This window comes from Rhamphochromis sp. 'chilingali', assembly GCF_963969265.1.
Source record: "Rhamphochromis sp. 'chilingali' genome assembly, chromosome: 5".
Classification (NCBI taxonomy): Eukaryota; Metazoa; Chordata; class Actinopteri; order Cichliformes; family Cichlidae; genus Rhamphochromis; species Rhamphochromis sp. 'chilingali'.
In genome coordinates, this window is record NC_137932.1 from 4,547,173 (window position 1) to 4,559,324 (window position 12,152).

At 42.8% G+C, this 12,152-nt stretch overlaps 1 protein-coding gene across 2 annotated transcripts in view; it reads left to right on the forward strand.

Moving 5' to 3' along the window:
* Positions 1 to 12,152, forward strand: part of plcb1l (phospholipase C beta 1-like) — a 131,497-nt gene that overhangs the window by 79,728 nt on the left and 39,617 nt on the right. For both annotated transcript variants that reach the window (XR_013971812.1, XM_080883519.1), the window contains exons 8-9: positions 6,208 to 6,308; positions 7,038 to 7,204. Coding sequence is in view for 1 of the 2 variants with exons in the window: in XM_080883519.1 (XP_080739645.1) it covers positions 6,208 to 6,308; positions 7,038 to 7,204 (268 nt within the window). In the remaining variant the exon portion in view is untranslated. The remainder of the gene's footprint in view (positions 1 to 6,207; positions 6,309 to 7,037; positions 7,205 to 12,152) is intronic.

The following is a 12,152-nucleotide window of genomic DNA, read 5'->3' on the forward strand; positions in this document are numbered from 1 at the left end:
TGGAGCAGGGTGCCGCCGGTGCATCGAGCCGCCTGGGGGGCTCTTCAACTGGTGGGGGGGATGGTCACATCTGGCAGGAGCTTTCTTCTCTCAGGAACTCTCTGCAGGAGGGGGAGATACAGGAGAGGTGGAGGAAGATCTCAGCCTGGGCGTTTACCGTCTTATGTAGTCTGGAAGATGTGTGGTTGGTGGGGTGGGTGCAGTTTTCTCTGTGGTGGGGTTGGGTGGACTGTCCAGGGCTCTGTGGAGCCGGGGGGCGCTACTGCACTGGGCCCCGGTCTGATGGGCCTGGGCCCCCCTTCCCTGGCGGGTCGCGGAGGGTGGGAGTGCCTACTGGGGTCAGCGGGGGAGCTGGCCCCAGGGAGGGGTTACCTGCCCCTCCCTTCCTTCCCTCCCCATCTCCAGCTGCCTCCCTCTTCCCGCTCCTCCACAACCACCCACACATGCAGGGCCTTGGAGTGGGGGTATGTCACCAGGGTGCAGAGGAGGCTACCCCCCCCCCCGTCCCCTTCTGGCTGCCTCTGCCTCAATTTTATCCCACATCTTAGACATTCACATTATTCACACTCTCATTACACATACATATAGGATCTTGGGGGTGGGCACAATCACGGAGTCCAAATCACCATCAGGGTGTATACCTCACCCCTGACGTCGTTGCCCACCTCTCAATTTTAAATACACTTAGTCATTGAGGGTTAGCAGGAGGGGCTATGCGCTTACCTGCTGCTCCTTGGCAGGTAGCTCCATGCCCTCCTGGGTTTTAATTGCACCTTAGAACACATATGCATCAACACTACAATGAGCGGGTGGAGGGAGGTTTGGAGTCTTCTCCCACCCCCATTCTCTGCGGCCTGCTGGAGCGGGAGGGCTAGTAGGAGGAGTTGGCCGTCCGACTGCGGTCTGGGGTGTGGGGCCTCCCTGCTGCTGCGGAGTCGGGGTGGTCTGCCTCTCCCCACCGCAGGGAAAAGGGTAACACCACCTGGGTCTGGGTGCAATTCCCCCCTCCAGGGGCAAGGGTACCTAGACCCGGATTGTAGAGTACGCTTGGGGAGTGTGATTATGTGTACAGCGTCTCTTTATGTCTGTCTCCACGTTGGTTGAGTGTGGAGTGAGTGCATATGAGAGCATGAGGGTGGGAATGGATGTTTGTGTCTGTGTGTGCCGGTATGTCTGTGTCTATATGTCAGGTTGGGTATCAGACGCCACCTCTCTGGGGACACCTCAGGCCCTCCAAGGTTTGGAGGCCTATCTCCACCCACCACCACTTCCCCTGCCGGTGGCGGACTCCCTCAGGTGTCGGTGTGTTGGTGGTTCTTTGTGTCTGGGGGTGGGCGTCCGGGTACACACCGGCTCACTCCTTGGCGGCCGCTTGTCGGGGCCTGGGGCCTGGGGCTCGCTCGGGCCCCCTTTGGAGGTGGGGTGCCCCCGGCCTCTCGGCCTAGGGCTCGGTCACTCAGGCGCAGCTGGGGGCCGGCGGAGCTCACGGGCGCGTCACTGCAACCCCCCCTGGCTTCTGCTCCGCGGCTGCTGAGTGAGCCCTCATCTGGGACTCTCCTCAGCTCTTACTGGAACAGTGGCGCGGCTGCCCCTCTGTTGGTCTTCCATGGTCTTTTGTGTTCTGGGGGCCTCTGGATGTCTGGAGTTTTGATCTCCTCCATACCCGCTTCACACCCTGGAGGACGGGGCTGAGGCCCCCCCACACTCCCTAGCAGATCATTACATGGAGAAACCTTTGGAATGCAAGCATGCTGATCCACACAGGTATGCACACATGGGTATTCACAGACGCGGACTAAAGCTTTCTTGGCTGCTGCCTCAAAGCACACTGTGCGCTGTCTATCTTGCGTGCTGCACAATATTGTTTATTACTTAGTAAATACTGATATCTATGACTAGCTAGTTTATTGTGATGGTGCTTTGTTTTCTCTATTATTATGTTGCTCTTTGTTGTTTGCTGTCTCCTCTGTTTGTTTGTTTGTTTGTTTGTTTTTTTTTCTCCATACAGGTGACCCAGGAGTTTTTTTTTTTTTTTTTTTTGTCTCTCTTCCCCCCCCTTCTCACCGTCTCTTCTCCCCTTTGGTTTTCTTTTTTTCTCTCCCCCTCTCTCTCTCATTCATTCCCCCTGTCCTATTTATTAAAAAAAAATAAATAAATAAAAAAATGACAAAGGATGAACTGAAGCTCTGCCATCACGTAATGTCGCATACTGCTGTTTCTGATGTCATTTAAGAGAAAAATTTTAAAAAAAAAAAAAAAAAAAAAAAAAAAAAAAAAAAATTACTCACTGAAAAGGTTATATCTTAGGTTAAGTCTGTAGTGAAATGAAATGCATTTTGGATATTCAGCATTTTCAATTGGTTAAAATCAGAATATATAACATACCTGATGCAAAGCACAGGTGTTCTGTGTGCATACAAGTGGGCTTCAGTTTCTTTTTCTGCAGTTTTCTTATCAAATCCCAGAAACACTGATTCCCAGTAAATGGTAAATGGCCTGTATTTGTATAGTGCTTTACTAGTCCCTAAGGACCCCAAAGCGCTTTACACTACATCCAGTCATCCACCCATTCACACACACATTCACACACTGGTGATGGAAAACCTCATTTGTAGCCTCAGCCACCCTGGGGCGCACTGACAGAGGTGAGGCTGCCGGACACTGGCACCACCGGGCCCTCTGACCACCACCAGTAGGCAAAGGGTGAAGTGTCTCGCCCAAGGACACAACGACTGAGACTGTCGGAGCCGGGGCTCGAACCGGCAACCTTCCGATTACAAGAAGAACTGCCAGTAATATAAAATGTATTCAAAACGCAATAAAAGAACCTTTGACCATGTACAATAAGATCTGATGGCACCCTAATTTTAAATGTAATCTCAGCTGATTATAGCTACTTATTATTTTTAATCTGATTAGCGAATTGTGGCCAACTCTGGCTACAATCAATGGCTTCTGAACACAAATCGAATTAATATATATATAAATAAATAAATATACACACACGGGAATACAAACACACGCCCACAGTCAGAACAAGCTATACATAATTAGCATAGGGAGAGAGAGCAGGAGGTAAAAACCGATTGCTGTATGAAGGTCTGCTGGGATTTGCTGTTATTCCATTGCACAAGTAATTACAGCTAAATGGTATTGCTGTTAATCCCTCAAACGCACACACTCCCAGGCAAAAGCACATACACAGCCCAGCTCGCACCAATGTCTTTTGAATGACTCACTGAGTCTCAACAGGGCTTGACCTGCATCCCCCCTACTTCTGTGCATCCTTCCTCACCTCCCTCCTTCCAGGTCTTTTCTAAGATTGTGTGGTTCTGCTCTGTTTCTTGCTGGCAAAATGCTGTTCCCTGCTGCTGAGCACGCTGTGTCTTTATCATACCCGTTTGCCTCTGATAGCTCTATAAGAAGCCCTGACGCTAAGTGCAAATTGCAGGCAGTCATTTGCTGTTTGTTATTTGCATCTCTGCAATTGCTTCAAGAGGGCCAACTATAAGACGGCAGATGGAATGACAGATCTGTGTTTCTTTTAGTCACATTAGTGAGTTAGTGGATAGATGTCTTTACCTCAGCAGTACTCTAACTAGGAAGTCTGCACAACATGAAATTTCTTAGTATGCGGGGAAAGTTTAATAATAAGTAAGTACATTTAAAACCAAAGTTCTTTACGCCAAAATAAAATAGAATAAACAGGTTCCTAAAAAGGTATGGCTATGGCTCACAGGGTTTACATCAAATAAACCAGTAGCTACCAATCCACCAGTCACAGTTCCAGAAATCATCAGTTTCCAAAGGCTTGAAAATATATGTTTTAGTTTTATTTATCTGTGAAACTTCTAATGTGATTATCCCAAAGTTAGCCTGTATTTTAATAATAAACAGAGTTAAGGAGCCCAGGTTATTCTTCGACCTCTCAGTTAATATCTGAGAGCCAAACAATGTGGCATCAGTTTCTTCTATCCAAAATTCACTCATTGAGCCTTCTTGTGGCACAGTGATATCCAAGATCCAAGTGTAAATACAGTTAAATCATTAAGAGATTCTATCTTGTGAATAATTTGATGTAGCAGGAGCATGTGCAAAGCATAAAGAACAGACCCCTCTGGAGGTCCAGATTTTATAATAGCTAATGCAGAAGAGTATTTTCCAATGTTAACTGTTTAATATAGGGTTTAAACCAGTTAAGAGTCAAACCCTTAACTTCTCCACAGTGCTCGAAGTACTCCATGCGTAACTCAAGGTCGACAGTGTCAAAAGCAGCACACGACTCCACATAATTAAGACAGAACAACCAGAATCTGCAGAATATCAGAATATTGTTTGTTACTTTCAAAAACGCAGACTCAGTTCTGTGAAAGGTCTCATAAACATTGTTCTCGTGTAGGAAGGATGACAAATAAACAAACCTTTCTTAAATTTTAGTCAAAGATGCAGTTTTGATATAGTATCAATAACACTCAGAAGATCCACTTCCAAATTTTTATCCTTTAAGTAGGACTTGACTACTGCATGCTTAAAAGGAACTGTACAGAAGTGAAGTTTGCATTTATAATTCTCAGGACATCACAACCTGATGTAAAAAATATTTCCTCGTCAAACCACGATAGAAGAACAGAAGGGGAACACGTCATATGAGAAACCAAGTCTGACTTCACAGACGCAAATAACCAGATGATAAGCAACAGAGTTAGCTCCAGAAATTAGAATATTTGCTCCAATGTGTCCAACCTTACTCTGAAAGAGGTCCTGAAAAAGGAAATACTACTACAGTGGCTTGCAAAAGTATTCAGCCCCCTTGAACTTTTCCACATTTTGTCACATGACAGCCACAAACATGAATCAATTTTATTGGAATTCCACGTGAAAGACCAACACAAAGTGGTGCACACGTGAGAAGTGGAACAAAAATCATACATGATTCCAAACATTTTTTACAAATAAATAACTGCAAAGTGGGGTGTTCATAATTATTCAGCCCTCTGAGTCAATACTTTGTAGAACCTCCTTTTGCTGCAATTACAGCTGCCAGTCTTTTAGGGTCTGTCTCTACCAACTTTGCACATCTACAGACTGAAATCTTTGCCCATTCTTCTTTGCAAAACAGCTCCAGCTCAGTCAGATTAGATGGACAGCGTTTGTGAACAGCAGTTTTCAGAGCTTGCCACAGATTCTCGATTGGATTTAGATCTGGACTTTGACTGGGTCATTCAAACACATGGATATGTTTTGTTTTAAACCATCCCATTGTTGACCTGGCTTTATGTTTAGGGTTGTTGTCCTGCTGGAAGGTGAGTCACCATGGGCCTCTTGGCCTCCCTGACCTGTCTGGTGTGTTCTTTGGACTTCATGGTGTTGTTGCTCCCAATATTCTCTTAGACAACCTCTGAGGTCGTCACAGAGCAGCTGTATTTGTACTGACATTAGATTACACACAGGTGCACTCTATTTAGTCATTAGCACTCATCAGGCAATGTCTATGTGCAACTGACTGCACTCAGACCAAAGGGGGCTGAGTAATTACGCACACCCCACTTTTCAGTTATTTATTTGTAAAAAATGTTTGGAATCATGTATGATTTTCATTCCACTTCTCACGTGTGCACCACTTTGTGTTGGTCTTTCACGTGGAATTCCAATAAAATTTATTCATGTTTGTGGCTGTAATGTGACAAAATGTGGAAAAGTTCAAGACGGCCGAATACTTTTGCAAGCCACTGTATATATATTTTTCTTAAGCAACAGTTACAAGGGATTTGACTAATTTTCAAAACGTGTAGAGCTAAGCTAAATTGGCTAAACTAAATAATTCTGTTTATCCGAAGATTATACAAATATAAAATTCACTTTACTGTGCACATACTCATTACTTTACATAGATATGCACAAGTAAGCGTCTCATAGATAAAGAAGATGCTACATGAAAGATTGCCTTTTTGTAAAGGCTATGTTAGGATCAGTGCATTAAACTGAAAATAGAGTTAAACACATTTTATTTAACTAATAAAAACACAGTTTTGTTGCACTGAGGCGTGCAAGAAAAGTCTTCTCCAGAGCACCTGTCACTGTGGAAAAAGTATCTTTTATCTATCAGCTTGTACATTTTAAATCCACTTTTTTCTTTTGCCCTTCCACAGTACGTCCGAACACTACTGCCTGCAATTTATTCACCTATCTTACTTTTGTCTGCTGCAGAATGACTCCATTCCCCAGGAGGACTTCACTCCAGAGGTCTATAGCATGTTCCTGAGCAACATCTGCCCTCGGCCTGAGCTGGACCACATCTTCTCTGAAGTGTAAGTACTGTGTTTCTCTCTGCTCTCTCTGTGTGGTAATAATAACCTTTTCCACCTCCAAAGAATACGGGAATTCCCAGTTTAAAATGTCCAAAAAAATCACAATTGATACATTTTTTTTCCCAAATCATCTGTTGCTTTTTTCATATTTGTAGCCTCGATAGGAAAATTTGGTTTCCCAGGTTCAAGCCAGATCCTTTTATCCATTTATAAGACGTTAATTAGCCCAGGAAAGTGTGTTCTAATGTCCCTGGTTGTGACTTCTCGAGCCTAGCTGGTTTGGCCTCTCGTGCTGCAGAAGCAGAACTGCCCTTTGGCCCAGAGAGACTGAGACCATCAGCCGAGGAAGCACGCCAGCTCAACCGACGCTACTCCAAGTCATAAATCTGTATTTTAATCACAGTTAAGTGAGGTAGCAGGAGAGCCAGGAGGATGTGGAGAGGATAATTTAGTCGAACAGGCTTGGATGCGAAAGGCGTTTTTAATGAATTCTCATAATTTACTCAAAACACAACATTTAATCCTATTGTTTTGCATGTCTGCCGCTCTGCCTCGCCGCGTCTTTTTGCGTCTTAATTACAGCTCCTCCCCTCCATCGTTTTTTCCTTGTTTCATTTCCCCATATGCTATTTTTTAATCCCGTCCTTGCACCCACACCTTGCTTAGCAGCCCTTTAAGATGTTTTGTCTAATTTTTTCTAATTTCTGCCCCATTCCTTTCTCTGCTCAGGGGAGCCAAGAGTCGACCATACCTCACAGTGGAGCAGATGACAGATTTCATTAACAGTAAACAGCGAGACCCTCGCCTGAACGAGATACTCTACCCTCCTCTCAAACCAGAACAGGTCCAGCTGCTGGTTGACAAATATGAACCCAATGCTTTGCTGGCACAGAAAGGTCAGTGGCTCAAATTTCTGTCAATACAATCCCAGGCACACTGACAAGCTTATGTGTACACAGACATGCACGTAACACCTTTTAGTACAGATCGACTTCATGATAGTATGCAAGTGATTTATAGTAAAAACTATCGGAAAAACACCGGTACATTATGCCCGTTGTGTGTTTTTACACTGTCCTCCTCCACCAACCCTGCACTCCAGCCGCTGCCACCAATAAATTTGTCAGGGGTGTTGCCATAGAGACTGCTGGATGGTGTCCAAAGCTTTTGCAAGTGAGGGGACATAGTGGGGTGCCGAGGAGTCTGTAAATACCAAACACTCACAGTCAAACACACATCACCGCCATCAAAATGTTCCACCTGTTCCCAACTTGTGCTAAAGTATTGCAGTTGCAATACTCAGAGAATACAGAGTATTGCAGTCCTTGGGATGAATTTTCTGGGATGTCCACTCCTGGGAGGAGTGTGGCATTGAGTTAACACATATTTGAATGCTCCAGACCAGCAAAGTGCCAAAACCTTCCCACCTCCTGACGATCAGTTATTCAAGTGCTATTTACCCTTTTAATTTCACTGGAAGCAGTTTTTCCCAGACTCTGGCAAAGGCTTTCTTCTTCACATGTCTTTATCTGTCTGTGTAATATAATGCAAGGCTTTGTACCTAAAATTGAAAGGGCAATAAATAGTTTGCCTGGTTCCTTTCAAAGGATTAAACTGCAGTAAATCTAAAACGTATAAACCTACAGTTCCTTTTTTAGTTTTATGTGCAGGACTTCAGCACCATTTCTTGATCTGCTATCATTTCACTTTATTATGTGTGTTGGCTTCCTAATTGCTGATTTGCTTAATGTGACCTATATGTTGTCTAAGCGGTAACATGTTGTTGTTGTTGTTGTTTAAATGCACTCCTCTTTTTTTCATTCCCAGGTTTAAATTGTATATAGATGTCAACCATCTTAATTAATAGAAGGACTTTAGTTTTAATATTTAGAGTATTAGGAGTGATACAGAATAATATATAAAGAAATGAGATGGATGCGTCTTGGTGAGCCAGCACTCCTGGACATGCTGTGCTTTCATGATGTCTCAAGTGTCAGTAGACCCAGAGCTGCCAGTACTGGAAAACATCACACTCCAGATATCAGGCAGCAAGGTCTTATATTTGCCAATTCAAATTTTATCTGTGCTAGAAAAGCATCTTACACAACTGTGCCAAAATGGATGAGTTATCGTACGCCGTGTACGGTTTATTATGAGCAAAATGCTGGGTTGATTTTTCTCCCCATAGTGTCAAACCAATCGCTGCCTTTGAATATGCCATCTATAGCTGTATTTAGATTATTTACTCTATATGTTTAGTTTTGTTAGTATATTTTCTCCTTCAGGGCTTAAAACATCAAAAATTGTTAAAGCTGGGAAGTCATCAATGCACCCGATTTCTTAGCTACGTATTCAAGGAGGGTTGTGGTGGAGAAGGAGTTGGAATACAGATTGATAATTCATCACAGAGCTTCCAGGAGTCAGATACTATGAACCTAATTCTTATCTTCTTTTTTCAGGTTTGTCTTTTGGTGTGTTAGTGTAGTGGTTAACACGTTTGCCTATCTATATGTAAAAACAAAATGCACTTGCAGTTAAAGTTAACGGTATGTCACGTGACTTCTACCTCAAATCAAACTGTGATAAGCTCAGCTGCGACATAAATTCAAATTTTACTAAAGGATTGAGTGAAGGTTTCGACAGAAGTATCGGTGGCTTGAATGGTTACCTCGATGTAGTCGCTGAGAGTAAGTAGTAAGCTGAAAAAAGATAAGAAAGCAGTCAAGTGAACATAACAGGTGGTTTTTACGAAGGGGTCCATATGGCAGAGCAGTAGAATACAGCATTTTTCCATATAAAGCTGCTTATTAATACTTTTTGTCATTATGCTGGAGATCTGGAGGATTAAATAATGCTTTTGTGTCAGGAATTCAAAAAAATGTCTTTGGTGCAAGAAGAGAATGATTATCTAAACATTTTATGGAAACTATACTAAACTAGAAGCTTTGTCTTTTTAATAATCTCCCCTGAATAAAGTGCCTACTTTACTCTGTTTGCACATGTGACCGAATAAATCACGGGTCCTTAAATTAGTTAAAAGTCATTTTTTAAAGCACACATATCCATCCTGACTGCCTAATGTTTGACTCTGATCACAGCCATGTGCTCATACTGTGATGTTGTGTGTTCATCCTGTCCCAGGCTCTCTGGAAGCATGCCCTTCCCTGTCCCAGTGACAGATTTCCCCACGTGAAGTATTTATCTAGCCGGAGGAAGTGCTGCCATCTGCTCTGCAGAGGGGTCCAGAGCTCCACATGCAACCTTCACACACACACATACACATAAACATAGTTTCTCCTCTTTCAAGGACACTCATGTTCGTAAAAACATACGTGGATTTTAGGTGGCATGAAAATTTTAGATACGCAGTCTGTGTTTAGCTCGGGGTAAAAAGCCCCCCTGTTGATGGATAAACAGAAAACCATATGCTTTAACTAAATGTGCTCCAGAAATGTGTGTATTAATGATGGTGAAGAGTTTTAGTCTTTATTAAACGTTTTAATGTTTCACTTTCTCCATTTGTGACTTGGAGATTTTGTTTATTTTTTTATTTTATACCTCTCATTCATGTCTTCACTGCTGAATCACTTTCTGTGACTGTTTCAGTCTGTGCTCTCTCAGATGTTATGACATCGTTTGAAGGAAGATGAATGAAATACAAAATGAAACGAGACACTTGGAGAATTTTTCATAATTCAAGAGTGGATAGTTGGCTTATTCACTTGAATGGTAGAGAGGAAGCTCTCTAGTCTTACGGGTGAAATTCAGAATCCATCTCTGTGTCCAATTTCCTCTCCTCTCAGTATGAGCCGTTATTGTGACCGGTAGCTAAAGTTTTACTTGGCTCAAATCTTCCTGTAGAATTTCTTCTCAGGTTTCACCTTGAGAGTAGCACTTGTATGTTCCCACTCTGGTTCGGCTGCATTACAATCCCAGCCGTGTCAACACAATTTTTCCGTGTTTGACCTACAAATGTCTTGAGAGATGGGGAAACTCTTTGTCTGCACGGAATGTGTGATACAAAGGTTAGACCTCAGCCAGGCGAAGGGAGATCCTGGGAGTCAGCAGGGAGTAAGACGCTGAGTGCGACAGAGCTCAGATGTCACAGACAGCAGCTAGCGTTAATTAGTCCAGCAACTCTGCAGAGGGCGGCACCGCATTAATTAGCATAAAGTGGCCAGAGGGACCTGCTGCACCCGTCAAGCTTGCATCACTTAGCATATTTAGCGTAATTTCAAGTAAGTGTGTGTGTATGTGTGTGTGTGTGTGTGTGTGTGTGTGTGTGTGTGTGTGTGTGTGTGTGTAGGCAGGTGGAGGAAGTATTTTGCTTTGAGCAGCAACTATATGTTCAAAATTTAATTCATGAAGGCAAGGTGTTTGATGTGTATGGTAATGCGTATGGAAATATGATCTCGTGTGGATGGAGATGTGGAGCTTTTCATCAACCGCTTATTACTTATTTATTCAGTGTTATTCACTTTCTCAAGCACATTCAGTGAAGATTAGCTGAGTGATGGCAGCCAACAGGCAAAGCTTATCATGAGTGACCGTGACTACCAATCAACAACGAGGAAGGAACAGCTCCATGGGCAGCTTAGCTTCATCAGATCACTGTATTACTTAGTGATAATAGCAATATTAGCCGAAGCTAGTGGAGCCTGAAATGGAGAAAAGTACATTTATATGTTAATCTACCTGCTGAGCAAAGGGAGCCTTTTCAGACTTGAATTTTAATAATTAGAAGCATGTACTGTAACACAGTATTTAACTAGAGTAGGAAAACATTGAGGGACAGCCCTAAAGGAAACAACGAGTTTCCCTAAATGAAACGAAAGAAAGACATTTACCATCAGTCTCACACCCACTGTAATGCTTTAACCTCCTAGGACCTGGCGCTCACATATGTGGACATCACATTTTAGGTTGTCTAGACCAAAATACCAAATTTTGCTCTACAAGGGCTTGATATCCACTTAAGAGGACATTATACTGCCGCTGTTCTATCGAAATTTAAAGCAGGTTTAAAAAATTACGTAATTCTCTGTTTTTACATTCATCAGGTCCCAATCAGCCCAAATAGCAAAGAGAAATTAAAAATGCATGCCATGAAACAGTTCGGGTCTTAGGAGGTTAAAGGTGGAGAACAATGCAGGCACATGTTTACAGAAAACAAAAGTTGCTTTTATTTTATTAAAGTCACAGGTGAACGGGGATGCCAGTCCATTCACCTCCATTGGAAATAATGTTTTTATAAAAAGTGACTGACAAAAACACGCAAATGTTCTCATAGCCATGTTCAGTTATGTTGCAGTTTGTTAAAAATTTCATGTAAGGCATTGCAAAGGGTGGGGAAAAAAATCTGTGACACATATGCCACCATATGCCACGCACCATATTTTAGCTTGTGCAGTTAAAAGGATAAGGCATTCTTAATGTTTAACACGGTGACAAATCTCATTAAGAAAATTAAATTCCAACATTATGTTACTCCATCTGCCAGTACTTTACATCTTCCTTACCCTGTCTTTGGCACTCAGCCCCTTTGCCCATTAATTTCCACTGGAAAAACGAGACAATTCTGTGATTTAACTTTTAAATAAATTTCTAAAACTTTAGGCATCTGCAAATTTTCTTCAAATCAGAATAACTGCAAGATTTGGCAGATAGCTCTATACTGAGTCAGATGACTCAAGAAAAAGCAGATAAGATGATCACTGCAGTGAACAGTGAAGCGCGTGGAACAGCACGGCTTTTGGAGTGTTTTCACACCTGCACTTTTTAGTTTACTTCTACTCTGATATTTTCCCTCCTTGTTGCGGTTCGTTTGTGCAGATGTGAACAAGG